We start from the raw sequence: 23,592 nt of genomic DNA, 5'->3' as shown, positions 1-23,592 counted from the left end.
CCTGAACTTTAGAACACATTTTGGACCATACGGTCATCATGGCCTCAGCAATCAGCTATGAATCATTGCTGGATTAAACCACATCTGTAAATAGGCACTTCCTGTTGGTGGTACAACTCACCATTTTATGACCCATCGCCCCTTCTCCACTTTGTGAATAGTTCCCTTTGCGTCTGGGTCATTTTCTATTTTCATGAGGACCTGGAATGAACCAACAACATGAGCTTCATTGTTTTAACGTACTTACCAATTATTTACAAAGTTTTGAGAAATATGCACGCATAAATAAAATGTAGGATTATTAGTTGAAGGCAAGAATATGTTTGCAAACAATACTAAATGTAGAACATAACAGGACAGGGACACTAGCATAATAAGTTTAGATATAGCCGCAAGCAGCGATCATCTGGGTCCAAGCAGAATGTGTGAACTGGCCCAGGTAGTCAAAGGTTGAATGATTTGAGCGCTTCAGCAGGTGAAAGATAAATAGCTTCTATATATGAATTTTGATTGGGTGTTGGCGACCAGCTTGATGAGCAAGCCAAATGGAACTTTAAGAGATGTGAGCAAATTTGTAAGCATAAAAGTATAAGCATACCCAATTTCAAAATTTTAGCTTAAGTGGTTTTTGAGATATTGAGATGTGTCAGTTGAAGCGCACCGCCTATGGACAATTTCACACAATGTGATGTGCCTCCAAAGAATGTGGTAGTGATGCAGGGTGTGACATTTCGTGAATTTCGTGCTAGATGTTTGCTCTGAACATTATTCACAAGGTGGCGCTTCTCCACAAATGACTTCGAATAAGCTAGGGAAATGCGCCCCCTAGAGGCCAACTGATTTTGTATAAGCCATGTGGGGCTAGAACCATAGCAGGTTTGATGTGGATTGTTGAAGCCTATATATCGTATCTAATATCATCAACCAGAGGTCAGGGAAAGAAAAAACTGGATGAATACTTGCACTGGCGCTGCGGTGGTCATAACAGAGGCTAGCATGAACAACAAATATTTAAATTCTATTTATTTGCAGAAAAAAAGTCTTATTTTTTTGGTAGCCTAAAGATAGTTGTTAATTTGATAGACTGTATTTATCGTACAAAATCAGATATTCTGTGACACCCAGTACCAATTGGTATAAATAAATCCGAGCATCGCATCCCAACTTCTGTCAGAAAAAGTATGTGAAATTAGCTGTAGCTAAACTTTCCTTTTCTACCAGTTACCTATTAAGGGGTCTGTTTTTGTTCTTCTGTGATATGTCATGTTATAGATCTAAATGAAGGATCCGATATTCCATCTTCTCTCATTTCCCCTTTCTGTGGTGCTAGACCGCTGGCGGCCGTGCAGCTCACGTTACCCTACTCTGCAGTTCCTCCAACCACATGGAGAAGGCTGCCGTGCCAACACAGGGTGGCCATCATAGTGTTATTCTGTAGACCTGGCGGATTACCACTCCTATACCATTTCAATTTCAATTAAAATAAAAAAAATGGCTGATGCTATGCTAGCATCTTCAGTCCAGGGAGAATGACTGAAAATTACTGCTAACATCTTTTTTTCGTGGTGGTCAGTTTTGTCATCAGGACTGTGAAGAGCCACTTGAACGGCAAATGTCACATGGCTGATGGCCACAGTAATCAAAGCCCTACACTGATTGGTCACACTTGTGCATGATTTCAACTAGCCAATGGGAAACAAAACATCCTGTCACCGAAGTAGCACATGCTCACTGGCTGAAGCTAACCACCTAAAGCCTGACCCCCTGATCATGTGCAGGTCTCTTCCATAACCCTCCCAACACCCCCACTCCCTTTCAGGTATCATGACCTTTAACCTTTGCCTTTGTTGTGCAGGTTTAAGACGGGCCAGATCAACGGCGACCTGCTCATCTACCACGTGCTGCTCACGCTAAAGCCGTACTACGCCAAGCCCTATGAGATCGTGGTGGACCTAACCCACGCGGGGCCCAGCAACCGCTTCAAGACCGACTTCCTGTCTAAGTGGTTCGTGGTGTTCCCGGGCTTTGCCTATGAGAACGTGGCGGCCATCTACATCTACAACTGCAACACGTGGGTGCGCGAGTACACCAAGTACCACGAGCGGCTGCTGACGGGCCTGAAGGGGAGCAAGAAGCTGCTCTTCATAGACTCGCCGGCGCGCCTCGCCGAGCACGTGGAGCCCGACCAGCAGAAGCTCCCCGCCGCCACACTCGCCCTTGAGGAGGACCTCAAGGTCTTCCACAACGCCCTTAAGCTCGCCCACAAGGACACCAAAGTCTCCATCAAGGTGCGATTCACAAGCCGACGTAATGACTTGCGTTCATTTAGTGGTGTTCTGCTGACGGTAGTAGAAGTACTTCAGATGCCATGTCAGAGGCTTCCTTGCACAACTCAACTTCCCGTCTTTTATAGCATTTGGGGGTTCAGTGTTGTTCTCAGGGCCAACTAAACTTATAGACAGGATGAGCTGGAGTCACTGCCACAAACATCAATTGGTGTAATAACTGTTCATGTTCCTTTTCCTGCTGTTAGGAGCAGGTGAGGCTCATGATCTTCACTAACCCCCCAATGACATAGGCGCCTTTGCACTGCTCTTTTTCCTGCTTTTTGTAGTATTTGTAGATTCGATATCATGGTTAGGGAGAGTTTGCCCAATGGACTTGGGTGCTAACTGGGAACTCTGATTCCTAGAGGTCTGCTCTGTCTCCTGAGTAATGGAGTTAATAAAAACTGATAACTGTTCCCGTTCCCCTGTTCAGGTGGGTTCCAACGCGGTCCAGGTGACCTCAGCGGAGCGCACGCGTGTGCTAGGCCAGTCGGTCTTCCTGAACGACATCTACTACGCCTCGGAGATCGAGGAGATCTGCCTGGTGGACGAGAACCAGTTCACCCTGACCATCGCCAACCAGGGCACGCCGCTCACCTTCATGCACCAGGAGTGCGAGGCCATCGTCCACTCCATCATCCACATCCGCACGCGCTGGGAGCTCTCCCAGCCCGACTCCATCCCCCAGCACACCAAGATCAGGCCCAAAGACGTGCCGGGGACGCTGCTCAACATCGCCTTGCTCAACCTGGGCAGCTCCGACCCCAGCCTCAGGTACAGCTGAGGAGGCGTGTGTTTCTGTGGCTCTGCTGTCGGGGGTCCTACTACAGTTTGTTTTCTTGTTAGACTGATTCATTGTAGTTGTAGGTTCATTAAAAAAAAAAAAAAACAATGTTGGTAAAAGGTCATTATCATTGTTTTTGGAATTTGAATATCATGCAGTCTGTTTACACCTTCCAGCTCTGCATTCTAAAACAGTATTTCAGTCCAAATTTGCATCTTGTTCTTTGCTTGTTTTTTTTTCTCTCTTGTTTAAAATTGAAAGTTGCTCATGCCTTGAATCAGAGAGTCTGGTTATGTGTGTCGGATCAACACTAAGATCTTCAGTCTTTGAGTCAGTTCATCTGATCAACACTAAGATCTTCAGTCTTTCAGATCTTAAAACTGCTTTAAACCTCAAATCACTCTTCATTATGACAGGTCTGCTGCCTACAATCTGCTGTGTGCCTTAACCTGCACGTTTAACCTGAAGATCGAGGGTCAGCTGCTGGAAACGTCAGGCCTTTGTATCCCGGCCAACAACACGCTCTTCATCGTGTCCATCAGCAAGACCCTGGCGGCCAACGAGCCCCACCTCACCCTGGAGTTCCTGGAGGAGTGCATCTCCGGCTTCAGCAAATCCAGTTAGTACCACAACCTTCTGACCTCAAAAGCCACATTGTGTCTCCTACAATATGTGCATGCTCATAACGCTTTAAAAGAACATTTCTGGCCTCAGCAAGCCCAGTCAGAACCTAACAGCACCTGCCACTTAAAGGCTTAAATGTCCGGTCCTGTCACTATGTTAAATGTCCATGAGCGTCTTTAACAGGATGTTCTTTCAGCATGAGCACAGGAAGTTCGTGGTTTGAGCCTGCAGGCTTTGGGCACATAACTCTAATCAATCCACTAAGCTTCTTTAGGTAGAAGGATGTACCAGAACAATCTGAATTCATACAGTGGCCTTCAAAAAAGCCTGTTTAATATCCTGTGATATGTACACAGCTATGAGTAGGTTTAATTTAAAAATAAACAAGGTTTAATTTCAGCATTGAAAACTCTTGGTTTGGGCCTACAGACCTTAGGTATGTACAAAGATGAATCCACTACGTATCTTTTTGAAAAGCATTTAGTCCCTCCTTTCCTTAAACACAAACACAAAATATTTTAAGTGTATTTGAATAAGCTGAAGGTAACTGTTAGATGCCCTTGTTATCTCTGCATATACAAGTTTACGTGCATCTGTGTGAGCTTAATGTAAGTGTTGGATCCCCCTGTGGTCTGCGCATTAAGAGTTTAAATGCTGTTTGAGCTGAATTGTAAGTGTCTGCATCGAGTTTAAGTACATCTATATGCTGAATATAACTGGGAGACTCCTCTGTTATCCTTGTACATAGAAATTGAAATGCATCTGTGCGAGCTGAATGTAAATGTTGCATTCCCTTGTTGTATCTGCCTATAGAGTTTAAAAGTATATGTGTAAGTTGAGTCTAAGTGTGAGAGTACCCTGTTGAATCTGTCTATAGGGTTTAAAGGTATATGTGTAAGTTGAATCTAATCATGAGTGTGTGTGTGTGTGTGTGTGTGTGTGTGTGTGTGTGTGTGTGTGTGTGTGTGTGTGTGTGTGTGTGTGTGTGTGTGTGTGCAGGTATTGAGCTGAAGCACCTGTGTCTAGAGTACATGACCCCGTGGCTGCTGAACCTGGTGCGCTTCTGCAAACACAACGACGACGCCAAGCGCCAGCGGGTCTCCGCCATACTGGACAAGCTCATCACCATGACGATTAACGAGAAACAGATGTACCCCTCCATCCAGGCCAAGATATGGGGCAGCCTGGGGCAGGTACTACTTCAACCAGCAGTCTTTCTTTCTTCTCTCAATCTCTCTTTCCTTCTATTTCTCCTCTCTCTCTCACGCTCTCACCTTCTCGCTCTCTCTCCCTCTCCCTCTCTCTCTCCCTCCCCCCTCTCTCCCCCCTCTCTCTCCCTCTCTCTCTTCCTCTCTCTCCCCCTCCCCCCCTCTCTCCCTCTCGCGCTCTCTCCCTCCCTCCCCCCCTCTCTCTCACCCCCTCTCTGGCTCATAACCATAACAGTATCTAAGAATATAAATTTGACAAATATACTCCAGCTACTCCCCCGAGGCCGACACTCCTGTTCTCATATCCAGCTGTAAAACTGTATTGATCTGGAACATTCTGCTCACTAGTCAGCAAGTCTAAATGCTCTTTCATGCATTATTACACGGTCAAACCCACGACTGCGTTGATGTCAGCTGAGGGTGTGAACCCAAATGAAAGGAGGAGTGGGCTGATAATGCATTATTTCCGTTCTTCTAGAAGTTATAAAAGTGGCAGAAGCCCTGTGCATGCATTCCTGTGTGGCTTGCATACAGTAGTCTGTGTAGGCATAACTGCTAAACCTGATAAGCCATTGAGTTCATATGTAGAATATAACTGCGTATAACGTTGTGTGTAAATGTGAATCCACTCAATGTATTATACTCAATGTTTAGCCTGTGAAGGTATAACTGCTTTACCCGATAATAGCTATATGGTTGTAAAGTTATATGATGTATATGATAACTATATGTGAAATATAACTGCCTTTAATGTCTGTAAATGTGTGGAATGTTAACTGTCTGTGTAAAACCCCTGTGTGTGTGTGTGTGTGTGTGTGTGTGTGTGTGTGTTAGATAACGGACCTGCTGGATGTGGTGCTGGACAGTTTCATTAAGACCAGCGCGACCGGAGGCCTGGGCTCCATCAAGGCCGAGGTGATGGCCGACACCGCCGTCGCTCTTGCCTCCGGGAACGTCAAGCTGGTGTCTAGCAAGGTGAGGGCAGACCCCAGAGCAGTACGAGCTTCTTAACGGTAGAGAGGGACGCCCCTGCTCTGGTTGACTGCTTGGCCCCCTCATTGCTGCTTGCAGTTATACTTGTCTTTCTCTTCTTCTTCTGCCATAGGATCTGTATAGCAGCACCAACGTGGAACTACGAATGAGAATAGTCTAGATTGCCATGCAAGTACTGCAATCTAGACTATTCTTATTCGTAGTTCCACGCCTGAGGGAGAGCACTTCCCTTCGTAACTTGCACTTCTACTAGTACTTAACTTGCAGTTACCTTTTTTTTCTATTTCTTATGTAAAATAGTATTTATTGTTACACTAGGTCTCTCTTGCTCGTAGCTTGACTGTTCTCTCCTTTGTACGTCTGCTAAATGACTAAATGTAAATGTAACTTATCGACCCTGCTTTGACACTCTCAGGAAGTGCAATTAGTATTAGCCAGTGGATCTGTCTTGTAGCGGACACAGACAACATGACCTCATATAGTTTCAATTAAATTGGCTGCTAGTGCACGCGCACTTACGTTCAACCAATCCTGCGTGGCGAGTGTTGATGACCTCGGCTCACCTCAGCACAGCACTAGTGCACGCGCACTTATGTTCAACCAATCCTGCGTGGCGAGTGTTGATGACCTCACCACCACACTAGTGCACACTCACCTATGCTCCCTGATGTAGAGAACAGATAGAGAGGTAGAGAACAGATTCTGTTTAGATTCCTATCTTCATTTGTCAGTTACCCCTTTTCTCTTTGTTGATACAATGGAACAAATCATTGGGTTTTAGTTGTCATTCAGTCATGATTAATTACTGTATAGGTTATATCTTGTATATGTAAAACTTTTACATATAAAAATAGACAGACATAGATTTCTCTGTAATTATCATCATAATAAATATCATAATCATAAATTAATTCAGTAATGATTTAAAACACCTGCAAGGCTAAGCACCTATTTGGGCATCCTTGCTGGGAAACAAACATCTCAAAAAGCTCTCAAAAGACCAATAGAGCGACACGTCTGGTAATTGGCATTAGATATGCAAGGTCTGAGCTGATGGCACGTTACAGTTCACCTCATTTACCTCAACTTCCTGTTCTGTATCATTTCCCTTTTTGTCTAAAGGGTTTGTCGTGGAAAAAAAACACGTAGTTCCGCCTTAGTGTGGCCTCTGAATCATGCCATCATGGCGTGAGTGAAACCAAACAAAGGACAGCTACTTCTAGTAAAGAGTGTTATGTCATACAAAATGACGAAGGCCCACATTGTGTTTCAGCCTGAAGAGTGTGAGGTCATTTAATGAACAAACTGTAGAGGTATAAGGGGCTGTTATCTTCGTCTTCATCTTCACCTCATGTGTTCCGGTGTGTGACGTTTGTTTGTCCTTTTACCAAACAATTAATTGTATACAGAAAATATGAATGTGGGAGAGTCTCAGTGCTATTGGTCAGTTTTGGCTAAAACATGGCAGCAGCAGCCCAACTCTGTGCCCAACTCTGTGCCTAACTCTGTGCCCAACTCTGTGCCCAACTCCCGCCAGGTCATCATCCGCATGTGCAAGATCATCGACAAAACGTGCCTGTCTCCCACGGCGACGCTGGAGCAGCACCTGATGTGGGACGACATCGCCATCCTGGCGCGCTACATGCTCATGCTGTCCTTTAACAACTCGCTGGACGTGGCGGCGCACCTGCCCTACCTGTTCCACGTGGTGACGCTGCTGGTGGCCACCGGGCCGCTCTCGCTCCGCGCCTCCACCCACGGCCTCGTCATCAACATCATCCACTCGCTCTGCACCTGCTCCCAGCTCAACTTCAGCGGTGAGGAGGGCGCCCCTCTCAGCCCTTACAGGGACAGTCCCCTCCCTCCAAAAGACTTACTTATTGTTTGGCACATTCACAAACAACAAAATATCATGGTTTGACCAGGATGAAGTCAAGTAAATAATCTAAGTGAATTTTTGGGTGAGCTGTCTTAAACTCTGGGCCGCTAGTGTCAAAAGCTAGCGCTCCCGTAGATGTTCTTGATGAGGAACGTGTGTTTGCAGTGGCAGGGTGTGTTCGTGTTTGCAGTGGCGGGGTGTGTTTGCAGTGGCGGGGTGTGTTTGTGTTTGTAGTGGCGGGGTGTGTTTGTGTTTGTAGTGGCGGGGTGTGTTTGCGGTGGCGGGGTGTGTTTGCGGTGGCGGGGTGTGTTCGCGGTGGCGGGGTGTGTTCGCGGTGGCGGGGTGTGTCTGCGGTGGCGGGGTGTGTCTGCGGTGGCGGGGTGTGTTTGCGGTGATGGGGTGTGTTCGCGGTGGCGGGGTGTGTTCGCGGTGGCGGGAGTGTGTTTGCGGTGGCGGGGTGTGTCTGCGGTGGCGGGGTGTGTCTGCAGTGGCGGGGTGTGTTTGCAGTGATGGGGTGTGTTCGCAGTGGCGGGGTCTGTTCGCAGTGGCGGGGTCTGTTCGCAGTGGCGGAGTGTGTTCGCAGTGGCGGGGTGTGTTCGCAGTGGCGGGGTCTGTTCGCAGTGGCGGAGTGTGTTTGCAGTGGCAGGGTGTGTTTTTGTCTGTCTCGGGTCGTTAATCTCTCCCACTCTCTTGTCCTCTCTCAGAGGAGACGAAGCAGGTTCTGCGCCTGAGCCTGACGGAGTTCTCCCTGCCCAAGTTCTACCTGCTCTTCGGGATCAGCAAGGTGAAGTCCGCAGCGGTCATCGCCTTCCGCTCCAGCTACCGTGACCGCTCCTTCTCACCAGGCTCCTACGAGCGCGAGACCTTTGCCCTCTCCTCCCTGGAGACTGTCACCGAGGCCCTGTTAGAGATCATGGAGGTATGAGCACACACACACGCACACACACACACACTCACACTCACACACTCACCCTCACCCTCACCCTCACACTCACACTCACACTCACAGCACCTGATAAGAGTCTGAATGAGAGACACTTAAAGTAAAATTGTCCTCATCCGCCTGCAGGGATTTTAAAAAGGTAAAATGTGTGGGGATCTGCAGTGTAAGCGTTTCAGTAGGATTTGCCAGTGCAGTGTAAGTCCTATGTGCCAGCAGAACAAATGACAAATGTTAGCATAGCACCCTGCAACCAGTATGTGCTCATCCACTGCAGGGTAATGTTAGCATAGCATCCTGCGGCCAGTATGTGCTCATCCACTGCAGGGTAATGTTAGCATAGCACCATGCAAACAGTATGTGCTCATCCACTGCAGGGTAATGTTAGCATAGCACCCTGCAACCAGTATGTGCTCATCCACTGACGTCTTGGTTGACACTTTTAACCGTCGCCTGGAAGTGTCTGCTACCAAAAGAAAATTCTACCGTCGCTGACTACGTCACATAGTGTCGCACAAGTGCGATTGGCTAGATAGACGGCACGCGCCATTGACTGCCTTGTTTTTTAAATGGAGGGGATAGAGGAAAGGCTAGCGGAGCTAGTGAGGAAATATAGTATAAGTATAAATCGAGCTTTAGTCATGGCTCACTGGGTTATTTTTACTGATATACATACCCACTGGGGGTTTTCATGATGTTAGTCATATTTCCTGTCTCTCTGTATCTTTGTGTGTGTGTGTGTGTGTGTGTGTGTGTGTGTGTGTGTGTGTGTGTGTGTGTGTGTGTGTGTGTGTGTGTGTGTGTGTGTGTGTGTGTGTGTGTGTGTAAAAGTTCTATAATCTGCAACAGTTAGTCACAGGAAAAGCAGATCAGAGCTGGTGGTTGGTGGTGGGGGCTGTGGTTGTGTGTTAAGATGCCATTAATGCTCTCAGTGGTTCTGATATTAATTGCCCCCTTTACCCCCCCCCCCCCCCCCCCCCCAGGCCTGTATGAGAGACATCCCTGGGTGTCGATGGCTGGACCTGTGGACAGAGCTCGCCCAAAAGTAGGTCTCACACCTCTCTCTCTGTGTGTGCGAGACACATTTAACTCATGTTACTCTCTTTATCACCGCTAGCGGTACAAACCACATCTGATATCTTTATTGCTGCGTGAAAACGACACACTATATCTGATATGAAGGGAGAGATCAAATTATAGTGTTATTAGAGTGTTTTTCGATCGTGTTTTGGGCATAGTGGTTTCACTGATAGCCCTTTGGTCAAGGATGTGGTCTGTGCTGTGAATGGATTGCTGGTGTGATTATTTGGTTTTCAGTGCCAGAAGTAGCTCTCATTTACCAAGTATGGCTGACTGTTCAGCCTATGAGATGTTAAGGTGGGCTGGGTTTGAGTGTGTTCTGTCCTGTGTGCCTAAAATCGAACAGGAGAGTCTAGAGCGGACCTACACCCTATCTGGGTCTACTTGGATACACTACTGACTCTCTCTCTGTGTGTGTGTGTGTGTGTGTGTGTGTGTGTGTGTGTGTGTGTGTGTGTGTGTGTGTGTGTGTGTGTGTGTGTCCTCCCCACCAGGTTTGCCTTCCAGTACAACCCGTCCCTGCAGCCTCGGGCCCTGGTGGTGTTTGGCTGCATCAGCAAGCGAGTGAGCCACGGCCAGATCAAACAGATCCTGCGCATCCTCAGCAAAGCCAGCCCACTGCTCAGCATCGACAGAGTACGTCACCTGCACACACTCTCTGTCCTTACATCCACACACACACACACACACACACACCATGAACCCTAAAACACATACACACGCACCAAACAGATCCTGCATATCCTCAGCAAAGCTACATCACCTTCTCACTCTCTCTGTCCTGATGTCCATATACACAGAACTACATCACCCTCTCTGTCCCGATGTCTATATACACAGAACTACATCACTCTCTTTGTCCTGATGTCCATATACACAGAACTAAATCACCCTCTCTGTCAAGATGTTAATATCCACAAAACTACATCACTCTATTTCACTCTCGCTCTCAGTGAGAGAAACTCTTCCTGTAAACATCATTACACCATCACAGAAGGCTTAGGTTCACTAGTAAACATCATTACACCATCACAGAAGGCTTAGGTTCACTAGTAAACATCACTGCCACTGCACATCATTAAGCCTGGCCAGCCCAAGTAGTCACCAACTCACACTCCAGAAAGGGAAATCCAGATGCCAAGAAAAACAACTTCAATCACTTTCAGGTTTAAGCTAGTAACTGGTTAACATTACTGAGGCTTTATTGCATCAAAGACAGCCTTGCGTTCAGCAATGTCTGTGTACGTCACCAACTAGCTCTCGTTCCCAAGGGATGTGTCCTCTGGAGGGACACGGAAGCCAAGTTAGTAAGAACAAAAACACCTCAGGCTTTAGATGGTCAACAGTATCTAGACTAAGCACCTCTTCACTCCCTGCTCAACACTGACCTAACACGTCATCAGCTTGAACTTTAGCCCCAACACCTAACTAAAAGCTGAGACATTCAGAAGCCACAAGGCACTCCCAGTAAGAACAGGATAATTCCTGAACACATTAATACACCGTCACACAAGGTCTAGATGGACTAGAAAATGGCCGACACAATTCATACTCTGCATGCCGAGCAAGGCCAGCTCTCTCAACCCCAACATCTGGATGAATTGGGAGTAGACAATGTTAATGTAACAGTGCCATCACTGAGGGTTTAAATACACCAGTCAATGGGCAACACACTGTGGGGGAAAAGAAAAAACACGTAAAGGGCTACTTAAGCAATTAGGGATCCTTTCAAAGCAGGGTTATGGGAGCTGGCTTAGAAGGGCTCTAATATAAGGCGTGCAGTGTGGTGGCAACCTCATTAAACCCCCATTGTGTGACACAAAGAGAGTCCCTCAAGAAGAAGAGAGCCCACTCACTAGCAAATGTTTCACTGGGAATCCGTAGCAGTTTGTTAGTCCTCAGAAGTGAATGGGAGTGAATGGGAGCATGCTATCCAGCTAGCAGTCTACTACTTTAGCACTTGCATTCATGGATACATAGAGTGCATTGACATAAGAATTGCCACACATCAGCTGTCAAACTGAAGCCGGCCTTGTTTTGAAAACACCTCTTCCCCCAATACACTCCACATGACCTTACCGTGCTTGTGTGGTATTTTAAACATCAGGCCTTGACAGGTTGTGTTAGGAGAATGTTTAGTTTAAACACCAGACCTTAGAAGGTTGTTGGCAGCTTATCTGTGACACTTGTGAAAGCAGTACGCTTGCACGTCGCACCCTCTTTGGGCTATATCTAAACTGCAGATGACTCAGTTCTCATTTAAGGCCTTCTGAGTGACCACAGAACTCTTCTGGTTGAAACGTCAGATCGTTTATTTTTTAATTATAGACCTTATCACCAACTTGCTTGCTCAAGCTCAGGTTTAGGCCTTGGTTTTGGTACAGCATAGAATAGCCATGAGATAATATTCATTGTTAATGATGGAAAACAACAAACAAATACATTTTCCTACTGTTGCATTATTCTGTTTGTGGTTGTTTGTTTGTTTGTTTGTCTGTGCCCAGGGCCTGGAGAGTTGTCTTAAGGGCCCCGACAGTTACAACAGCCAGACGCTGATCGAGGCCACAGTCATCTCCCTGACCAAGCTTCAGCCTCTGCTCAACAAGGTACTGGCACAGCCTTAACCATCTGTCTTTGTGAACCGTCAAAGGCTCGTAGAGCGCCACGGGGCCGCACCGCGCCGCACCACTCACTGTCTGTGTTAACTGTCAAAGGAAGGATTGGAAAGGCTGCTAAAATGTCTGTTTGCGGTCAAAGATGGGGGCTTTCAAAAGCACACTGCGGCCACAACTGCCGAGAGTTAGAAAAAGGATTAACCATCCAGGCTTCAGTGTGTGGTGGTATTGCTTTTTTTTTTTTGTTGTTGTTGTTGTTGCATATTGAGCGCACGCTAGGTGTGTATTCTGTTTACTGGTGAAGTGTTCTGACAAACATAAATAACACACACAGATGTTTCTGCAGCGCTCACGTTTAGAACCGGTTTGATGTTCAGGCTTAATGCTTATAGTGCAGAGGTTTTCAAACCGTTTGAAATTGTTAGTAGAGTGGTTTAAACAGGTTTAAAGTTGTCCTCCCAGACAGCAGACTGCGGAGGAAGCAGATGTATTTGACAGATGTTTCCACTTCCTCCTCAGCTAAAAGCATAATATCTGTGAATATTAGAATATGGGTCTGCATGGCTGACTGTGAGAGTCGGCCAATTACTCACCTTAATTCTTGGCTAAATATGAAGTAGGTATGTAAAGTGTTTTTCTGAATAAAGTACTGGGCTCGTGTAGGACTTCTTTCAGGGCTGTTTTCGGGAAGGGGGGCGGCGGGACATACTCGGGGGCTTCTGTGCGACCCTGAAACTGCTGGGTGGTGCTTGCAGTGGTGGTTTGCACTTATTGGTTAAAAGCGACGTGAGTGGAAGACGACAACAAGCACCATTTTTAAAACCTGCAAGATTTATATTTTTTACCAGTGATTTACAGCAAAATGAATTATTGGCTAGTTGTGGTTATCATCAGTGCATGAACTCCACTAGTGTCGGCTGAAATATAGTCTGAAGAAGTATATGTTTGTATGTATGTTGAAATGTATGTTTCCTGTATTATAGCGTATCTCCTGCTGAAGTTCCCCTTTTAAGCTCTTTGGACATACATGCTTGACTGTCTGTGTCTGTGTCTGTGTCTGTGTCTGTGTCTCTGTGTGTGTCTCTGTGTGTGTGTGTGTGTGTGTGTGTGTGTGTGTGTGTGCCTTCAGGACTCCCCCATGCACAAAGCTTTGTTCTGGGTGGCCGTGGCGGTTCTGCAGCTGGATGAGGTGAACCTGTACTCGGCCGGCACCGCTCTGCTGGAGCAGAACCTCCACACGCTCGACAGCATGCGCGTGTTCGACGACAAGGTACTCAACCACCCCCCACCCCCCAGAAGGCCTGCCTGGAGAGACGAGACTCAGAGTGAAACCTCATAGAGTGAAAGTTCCCCCCAGTTCTGTGTAAAGCATCTTTAGAGTTTCTGCTCATTAGCGGATCCTATATTTAGACACGGGTGAACATGCATAGGTATGATGGAGTAGTCAAGTCAGGTCAACTTTATTTGTGTAGCACAGCAACAGAAGTCATACCAAAGGGTTTTACAGTTGAGGTAAAAACATTGATAAAAATTTAAATAAATAAAAGGAAATGAACAACTAAGACAAGTAGCATTGAATAAATGTAAAAGGAATAAAAAGTAAGAGTAAGACCAGCAAGTTAGAATAAATAAAAATGGAAAATAAATAAATACAAATAAAAACAACCATAAAAATAGATACATTAAACAAATAAAAGCACTAATAAGGTAAAACACAATAATTCTCTTTTTTTTAAATATACTTGACCAAATTCTCAGTTTGATCTAAAAGCACAAATAGAAACACCACCTCAGATGGGACTCAAATGCAATAAGAGCAGCACAGCGCCAAATTAAAACCCAGGAAATGCAAGTGTGTGAAAGTACGTTTTTAGTCTAGCTTTAGAGGTCCCTTTGCAGGCAGCAGATCTGATATGTAATGGGAGACTATTACATAATTTAGCACCAACAGCAGTAAAAGTTGATTTAAGATTTAGAGGAACCAAAGATCATAACTTCTGTCTTGTTTTCATTAAGCTTTTCAGGAAGCTATTACCCATCTACAACCTAATGTCTTCTAGGCAGTTGAAGAGGGGTTGAGTAGCGCTTCAGAGAAAGGAACACAAAAGGAGGCCGTCCGGTCTTTTCTCCCAGTTTCATAATTGGCAGGGGCCTTAATGAATGCCTGAAATGTATGGATATGCAGGTGACATTAAACTCGGGGCGTCTGTTAGCAACATGTTGCCTGCATAGTCCCTTGGGCTGACGACCGACCACAAGCTCTAAACAAAAACATCGCCATCAGCCCACAGAAACACAGCTCTGTTTGTAAATCCTCCCTCTCTACTCTGCTGCTCTGACGAGGTGTGCCTCTCCTCTTCCTCTTCCTCCCCTTCCTCCGCCTGCTCCCTCTGCAGAGCCCTGAGGAGGTCTTCATGGAGATCCGGAAACCTCTGGAGTGGCAGTGCAAGCAGATGGACCACTTCGTGGGCCTCAACTTCAACTCTAACTTCAACTTTGCGCTCGTAGGACACCTGTTGAAAGGTGAGCTGTGACGAAGCTGGTGACATTTTGTGTTATAACTATATACCTAGGCAGATTGACAATATGTAGCATTGCGTTGCATTATTTTGATACTGTACATTAAGCCTCACACCTAGGCGTTTGGAGCAACACTAATCTTGGAGCTGTCATTGAGATTATTTAAATCTGGATTGGGAGACAGACAGACAGACAGACAGACAGACAGACAGACAGACAGACAGACAGACAGACAGACCAGTTTTGATTCAGATTTGAGTCCTTTTATTTTATTTTTAATTTATTTTCACATAATCTCTATATTGGAAAACATCCATTTTGTGTAAATGTATTCCTATGACACTTCCAAGCTGTGTGAATAATCGTAATGCTTCATCCAGGCTACAGGCACCCCTCTCCAAACACGGTGGCGCGCACCGTCCGTATCCTGCACACACTGCTCGGGCTGGTGGGGAAACACCGGCAGTGTGACCGGTTTGAGGTGAACACCCAGAGTGTGGCTTACCTGGCAGGTGAGGAAAAGTGGAGGAGAGAGGAAACTCACAGCTCCACAGCGCCCCCCTCTGCTGTAATGATGAAACGGCATCTAAATACATATACTGTATTCATATTTACACTGTTCAAACACATTTAAATACATATACTGTATTCATATTTACACTGTTCAAACCCATTTAAATACATATACTGTATTCATATTTACACTGCTCAAATACTTCAAGCATTTACATAAATAAGAGGTGATGTGTAAAAAACAGCAGTGCCTGTGATGCCAGTGTAGTGATGAAACAGCGTTTTAATAGTTATATCACTTAAATACTCACTCTGTGTGAGAACATACGTGCTGATGAAATAGCGTTTTAATAGTTATAACACTTAAATACTCACTCTGTGTGAGAACATACGTGCTGATGAAACAGCGTTTTAATAGTTATATCACTTAAATACTCACTCTGTGTGAGTACATACGTGCTGATGAAACTCTCATCCTATCTGCTGCAGTGATGAAACAGCATTTAAATACTGACTCTGTTTAAAGACCCCATTTAAGTACTCGCACTGTTTAAACACACAATTGAAGTACTTACCCCTTTAATGACTTAAACCATTTAAATACTTATGAGCAAATGGGAAGAAACGACCTCTGCAGTGGCCTCTCTGCTGTAGTCCCACTATTGAAATCCTATTGATTGTTAAGTACGTGTGCTGTGTGCTGAGGGTTTCCATTGACTGGTGCTGGTGTTAATGAAGTAGGTTATTTGATGGTGGCTCTCGTGTCTCTGCTCCTCAGCTCTCCTCACCGTCTCCGAGGAAGTGCGTAGCCGCTGCCGCCTGAAACACAGGAAGTCACTGCTGCTCCCTGAAATCACCATGGAGAACATTCCCATGGACACGTACTATATGCATCACAGTGACCCCAGCTGCAGGTAAGAGTTAGCAGACCCCTCATGAATACTCTGTTTCTCATCTGGTCTCTTCATCTTTCTTCCATTTATGCTGGTGTATTTGTTTACTTGTTTATTTGTTTACTACGGAAAAATGATGGATTTCTTTTGGTTTTCATTTTTTGTGTTCATCTTTGTCTACTGGCATTGTTTCTGTCTCAGGACGTTGCGGGAGAACCAGCCGTGGGCATCGCCCAATGTGTCGGACCGGTACCTGACGGCCTACTACCCCACGGTGGGGCAGATCAGCCCCCGCACTCGCAAGTCCTTGAGCCTGGACATGGGCCAGCCCTCGCAGGCCAACACCAAGAAGCTGCTGGGTAAGCACAACTCAGGAGAACTTGGAGGAGAACTTAGAGGAGAACTCAACTGATACTATAGACAGGAATCATACACACTGATACTATAGACAGGAATCATACACACTGATACTATAGACAGGAATCATTCACACTGATACTATAGACAGGAATCATACACACTGATACTATAGACAGGAACCATACACACTGATACTATAGACAGGAATCATACACACTGATACTATAGACAGGAATCATACACACTGATACTATAGACAGGAATCATACACACTGATACTATAGACAGGAATCATACACACTGATGCTATAGACAGGAATCATACACACTGATACTATAGACAGGAATCATACACACTGATACTATAGACAGGAATCATACACACTGATACTATAGACAGGAATCATACACACTGATACTATAGACAGGAACCATACACACTGATACTATAGACAGGAATCATACACACTGATACTATAGACAGGAATCATACACACTGATACTATAGACAGGAATCATACACACTGATACTATAGACAAGAATCATACACACTGATACTATAGACAGGAATCATACACACTGATACTATAGACAGGAATCATACACACTGATACTATAGACAGGAATCATACACACTGATACTATAGACAGGAATCATACACACTGATACTATAGACAGGAACCATACACACTGATACTATAGACAGGAACCATACACACTGATACTATAGACAGGAATCATACACACTGATACTATAGACAGGAATCATACACACTGATACTATAGACAGGAATCATACACACTGATACTATAGACAGTGTCACTTCTTCATTGGGGGGGTTTCAGCATTGGGCTCTATAAAGCACCCATCACATGTCTCTTTGGATAAGAGTGCTTTGCGGGGGGGGGGAAAGACAGGTGAAATAAATTACAGTTTTCTGAAACTGAACGCACAGCCCTTTGAAAGGGATTGTCTACCTTTCCAGATAAGATAACTACTTCTTAAGAATAGAAGACTATCTTGTAGAGCCAGAAATCTCAGAGGTTTCTTCCATCCTTCTGTAAGCACGTGATCCGTGTCTAATGCAGATAAACTCTACTCCCTCTTTATCTTCGGCATGCTGGCCCCTCAGGAACCAGGAAGAGTTTCGACCACCTGATGCCCGACACCAAGGCACCAAAGAGGGCAGAGATGGAGGCTGGCCTCACGACGCCACCAAAGATGCGGAGAGTGGCAGAGAACGACTATGAGATGGGTGAGTCAGTCAAGCGTTTGTCTTGATCAGTCTTCTGCTCTCCATTCAGATCAGTGAAGCAGTTTGTCTGTAATACAGTAATCAGACAATGCCTTGTTTTTGCCTCCACAATAGTTTTGCACAAAGAAGAATTGCACAGTCATGTTGAAATGACTGTTGGAGTGTGTTGAACACTAAGCCAACTTGGACAGTTACGTTAAAAATGGCCCATTTCCGATAGTTAAATCAGCCAGTTGCTATGTGTAATGCAGTATACAGACTGACAGTGTTACATTAAATCAGCCAGTTGCTATGTGTAATGCCGTATACAGATGGGCAAATCCATCAATAAAAGCTTTTTTAAAAGTGGTGTACTAACATTATAAGACTTGAGAGTTTCTGGAAATAATATATTTGATGCTCAATGCTTCTCATATTTGTCATGGGACTGCCACAAATAAGTTTTCCTTAAATGTCATCACAAACAACTGAATTTCCCTGTATTTGAAAGCTCCTTGGCAACAATGTCATCACCAACAACTGAATTTCCCTGTATTTGAAAGCTCCTTGGCAACACACAAATTGGCCTTCAGTGTGATGTATCTCAGAGATTGCAGTAAATGGATTGCTTCACCATAATTGCAACCGTCAATAACAACTTTTGAATAATGTTATCCAGCACTAGTGTGTGCTGCCGTCCAAACCTCCACAGCACAGAGAAGCACATAGCTCAAGACAAATTGACATTTGTTCCATGTCAAGCGAGGGCCAAGTATAGTTAGTCATAAAGCCTGAAACTAAATAATAAATACCTTGGCAGCTGTACAATAATACCTTTCATAAAACCCTTAGTAACGTCAGTTATGATGGATTCACCCTGATGACTTAGTTAGTTAGTTGTGCTAACTCTGCCCGTTGCTTTGTGCCAAACTGAGGAGTTAGTTAGTTAGTTAGCTAATTAGTTAGTTAGTTGTGCTAACTCTGCCCGTTGCTTTGTGCCAAACTGAGGAGTTAGTTAGTTAGCTAATTAGTTAGTTAGTTGTGCTAACTCTGCCCGTTGCTGTGCACCAAACTGAGGAGTTAGTTATTTAGTCAGCTAATTAGTTAGTTAGTTAGTTATTTAGTTAGTTGTGTTAACTCTGGCCGTTGCTGTGCGCCACAGAGCCCCAGCGGATGTCCCAGCACCACCAGCTCAGGAAGGTGTCAGTGTCCGAGTCCAACGTGCTGCTGGACGAGGAGGTCCTCACCGACCCCAAGATCCAGGCTCTGCTCCTCACCGTGCTGGTCAGTCACATCACGTCTCTGTTTTCACCATAGCCTCTGTCTCTCTATTTCTCTCCCTCCCTCTCCCTCCCCCTCTCTATATCTTTCTCTCCCTCTCTCTTTCTCTCTCCCTCCCTCCCTCTCTCTCTCTTTCTTTCTCTACCCCTATCTCTCTCTTTCTCCCTGTTTCTCTCTCCCTCTCTCTGTACTTTCCCCTCAGTATTTTTATATCTTTCACTTCCTTAGTGAGCAGTGACATTTAACCGTGAATGAGTAAATTCCTCCATTTCCTTTTTTTCAGCCCCCGTTTCATTTGAAATTGGCCTATTTGTAACATTATTAGCGGTGGTAGCCCTTGATTATAAAGAAGTCCTATTTGTAGCATTATTAGTGGTGGTAGCCATGTTTATAAAGATGTCCTATTTGTAGCATTATTAGTGGTGGTAGCCATGTTTATAAAGATGTCCTATTTGTAGCATTATATGAGGTGGTAGCCATGTTTATAAAGAGGTCCTATTTGTACTATTATTAGCGGTGGTAGCCATGTTTATAAAGATGTCCTATTTGTAACATTATATGAGGTGGTAGCCATGTTTATAAAGAGGTCCTATTTGTACTATTATTAGTGGTGGTTGCCATGTTTATAAAGATGTCCTATTTGTACTATTATTAGCGGTGGTAACCATGTTTATAAAGATGTCCTATTTGTAGCATTATTAGCGGTGGTAACCATGTTTGTAAAGATGGCTTTTGTTTTTCGAATACAGGCCACACAGGTGAAGAACACGACAGATGAGTTTGACCAGAGGATCCTTTATGAATTCCTAGCAGAAGCAAGCGTTGTCTTCCCAAAGGTCTTTCCAGTTGTGTAAGTCTCTAATAATTTACTTGGCACAGAGAAACCACAGGAGGACTTTGTAGAAACTGAACCCCCCCGTATTCAAGAACAGCTCAGCACTGGAGCTTCCCTCACATATGATATGCTTGTTATTTACCCATTTGAAATGCTTGCACCACTTAAAGGGTTAGTCACTAGCTCTGAGGAGATGAGTTTCAGGGCTGTGTGGTGTTTTCATGCTGTTTGAGTACTGAGGTAGTTGGTCTGCCTCATGGCTAATGTATTCCTGTGGTTTCAGGCACAACTTGCTGGACTCTAAGATCAACACGCTGTTGTCCATGTGCCAAGACCCCAACCTCCTGAACCCGGTCCATGGGATCGTCCAGAGCGTAGTTTACCACGAGGAGTCGCCCCCTCAGTACCAGCCCTCATACCTGCAAAGTAAAACCTCTCTCTCACTCTCACTCTCACTCTCACTCTCACTCTCACTCTCACTCTCTCTCTCTCTGTCTGTCTCTATCTCTCTCTCTCTTTCTCTCGCTGACAGACACATGCAGTCTTTCTCACACACACCTCTCTCTCTCTCTCTGGCAAACACACACAGTCTCACACGCATACATACACCCTCACACACACACTCACTCTTTCTCTCTCACTTACCCTCTTTCTCACACACACACACTTCCTCTCTATCTATCTCTGTCAGACACACACATACACACACTCTCTCACTCACCATATCTCTCACACACATTCTCTCTCTCTCTCTCTCTCTCTCTCTGTCAGACACACACACACACACACACACACACACACACACACACACACACACACACACACACACTCACACTCAAACTCTCTCTCGCTCTCTTTTTCTCGGTCACACACAAACACACAAACACACGTTATCTCTCTTTCAGAGACCTGCTTTAGCTTTGAAAGTATTACAAATAGAAATAAATAAATAACAACAACAACAGTGTTCTGATAAAACACCTTTTTGAAGCTCAAGGTTGCTTTTCAAAATCCATCCAAAAAAACAACCCCATGTGACTCAGTGAAGGTCAGATAACCAAACACAACAGCAACAAAGGAGCCACTCTGATCCATCCAGAGACACACACACTGAAGGCTTTCATTTGATGGAGGAAAAAAAAGATTTGATCATAAAGGCTGTGTGTGTGTGTGTGTGTGTGTGTGTGTGTGTGTGTGTGTGTGTGTGTGTGTGTGTGTGTGTGTGTGTGTGTGTGTGTGTGTGTGTCTCTCTTCCCTGTAGGTTTTGGTTTTAATGGACTCTGGAGGTTTGCGGGGCCTTTCTCTAAGGTACTGTCCTTACTTCACCCCAGTTTCATTCACGCCTCACTTCACAGTGCTTGAACGCTGCCAACATTTAACCAAAGCAAATCATCCATATCTTATTGTGATTCTTCTCTTAGAAATGTCCTTGTTTTCCATGAAAAGGAACGAGTTTGAATAAGAAATATAGCAGAATTAATAGGAAATATGGTCAAATATAGTCCTGTTCTTATGTTTTCGTGGAAAACGAGGGCATAGAACCTTTGAACATTATGGATGTGTAAATGTATATGGGTGGTATTGGTGATGGGGTCCTAAAGGCCGCTGTTCCTCCGTCCCTAGCAAACCCAGATCCCAGACTACGCTGAGCTAATCGTGAAGTTCCTGGACGCGCTGATCGACTCCTACCTGCCCGGCATCGAGGAGGAAGCGAGCGAAGAGGCGCTGCGGACGCCCACCTCGCCCTACCCGCCCGCCGTGCAGAGCCAGCTCAGCATCGCCGCCAACCTCAACCTGTCCAACTCCATGACCTCGCTGGCCACCTCGCAGCATGCACCAGGTCAGTGGGCAATCACACACACACACACTCACTCACTCACTCACTCACTCACTCACTCACTCACGCACGCGCGCACACACACACACACACACTCTCTCTCACACACACGTACACACACACACACACACGCACTCACATTCTCTATCTCTTTTAATCACTCTTTTCCTCTTAGCTTCTCTTTGTCACTTCCATCTCTGTACCCCTGTACCACATGTTTGCCTAATGCATGTCCGTTACCTTAGTCCCCACATGCAGGTTTGATGTTATTGACAGATAGTTACTGAGATACCTTTTAACATTCCACCTGGAATATCTGAAAAGTCAGTGCAGGCACACACAGATCAATTTGCACGTAACAGTTTGAATATAGAATGGTAGTTTGCCTACATATACATTATGTGTGTGTATGAACCATACTAGAGTCAGGGTGGGTCTTGGTCCTGTTATTGATCCTAGTCACATGACTTATAGGATTTATCACTTTCTGGACCTAGACTCTCTATCACTCTATCTCTCTATCTCTCTATCTCTCTCTTCTTCAGTAATGGGAGCATGTAGCATGATTACTGTCTCCCCGTTTTCCCGTTTCCACCATCTCTAATCTTCTTGCTTTTTCTCTTCATTCATCTGTTTATTTCTTACGCTCCTCTGTTTGCAGTGAATATTGCTATCCTCTGTTTTTCTGGAAGTGAGGTACTTTATAGATGATCCCTTACCTTCCCCTACATGTAATTAATGCCAGTCTAGCAGTTGTCATGTTAGTGGCTAAATCTGCTTCATTGCTGGTTTCTATACACCTATCATTACTGTGAGTGTTAAAGGGACAGTTCACCCAAAACTGAAATTAAACTCCCTTTTGTAAACTTCCTTTGAGTCGCCACTGGAATAGAATTCCCTGAGGTGTGTTAGTAACGCAAGACTGAGAACGAATGAACTTGTCAGGTTTGGGTCCGCTGTCTCTTGGGGTCTACTGATCCTGTGTAGTGTGTGAGTGTGTAGTGTGTGAGTGTGTAGTGTGTGAGTGTGTAGTGTGTGAGTAGTGTAGTGTGTGTGTGTGTGAGTGTGTAGTGTGTGAGTAGTGTAGTGTGTGAGTGTGTAGTGTATGAGTGTTTCTTGTGTGCCTCTCCTGGTGCCTAGTCAGTGAGCTCCCTCCTGCCTCTCCTAGTGCTCTGTTAGTGAAGCCCATTCACACTGCAGTGGCTTGCACCTTCTGCCAACTCTATAACTAATACAACTCTAGAGCAATTCTATAACTCTATTATAACTATATACCAGCTCTATAACTCTGTGTCAAATGGATCAGTTTAAAAAGTCAAAGTTTAGAGTGATTTGCTTCTTTCATCTTTATAATTATCTTTATAATTATGAGTCTCTCCAATCCCATTCTTCTCATGTACACGTGCATATCTGACCTAGTTTTGTGTTTTTAGTTTTTCCAGTGTTGAATTGGGTTTGTCATGATTTTTGATCACCAGTTTATTATTATCATTTTAATTTCTGTTTCTCTTTCTGTTTTTGGTTGTTAATCATGTTGCTTTTTGTCACTCCTCTTTTTGGGTTGCCATGGTCACTCACTCCTGTCTCTTTCCCACTGTGTGTGCGAAGCCTCTCTGCCTTGCTCAAAGTCCGCCGTATTCGCCCCGCCCCTCGGCCGGCCAGGTAC

At 45.0% G+C, this 23,592-nt stretch overlaps 1 protein-coding gene across 1 annotated transcript in view; it reads left to right on the top strand.

Annotated features, from left to right (window-relative positions):
* The window catches only part of nf1b (neurofibromin 1b), a 66,525-nt gene that overhangs the window by 41,253 nt on the left and 1,680 nt on the right, over positions 1–23,592 (top strand). Inside the window, exons 36-56 of the mRNA XM_042708531.1 lie at positions 1,856–2,288; positions 2,761–3,101; positions 3,528–3,730; positions 4,735–4,928; positions 5,778–5,918; positions 7,474–7,753; positions 8,520–8,734; positions 9,739–9,800; positions 10,330–10,471; positions 12,340–12,441; positions 13,580–13,720; positions 14,847–14,973; positions 15,351–15,482; positions 16,262–16,397; positions 16,578–16,735; positions 17,872–17,994; positions 19,136–19,257; positions 20,004–20,104; positions 20,373–20,515; positions 21,351–21,397; positions 21,713–21,929. Of these exons, the coding sequence (XP_042564465.1) occupies positions 1,856–2,288; positions 2,761–3,101; positions 3,528–3,730; positions 4,735–4,928; positions 5,778–5,918; positions 7,474–7,753; positions 8,520–8,734; positions 9,739–9,800; positions 10,330–10,471; positions 12,340–12,441; positions 13,580–13,720; positions 14,847–14,973; positions 15,351–15,482; positions 16,262–16,397; positions 16,578–16,735; positions 17,872–17,994; positions 19,136–19,257; positions 20,004–20,104; positions 20,373–20,515; positions 21,351–21,397; positions 21,713–21,929 (3,560 nt within the window). The remainder of the gene's footprint in view (positions 1–1,855; positions 2,289–2,760; positions 3,102–3,527; positions 3,731–4,734; positions 4,929–5,777; positions 5,919–7,473; positions 7,754–8,519; positions 8,735–9,738; positions 9,801–10,329; positions 10,472–12,339; positions 12,442–13,579; positions 13,721–14,846; positions 14,974–15,350; positions 15,483–16,261; positions 16,398–16,577; positions 16,736–17,871; positions 17,995–19,135; positions 19,258–20,003; positions 20,105–20,372; positions 20,516–21,350; positions 21,398–21,712; positions 21,930–23,592) is intronic.

Source organism: Clupea harengus, chromosome 8 (genome assembly GCF_900700415.2).
Source record: "Clupea harengus chromosome 8, Ch_v2.0.2, whole genome shotgun sequence".
Taxonomy (NCBI): domain Eukaryota; kingdom Metazoa; phylum Chordata; class Actinopteri; order Clupeiformes; family Clupeidae; genus Clupea; species Clupea harengus.
This window is presented reverse-complemented; position numbering and strand designations above follow the sequence as displayed.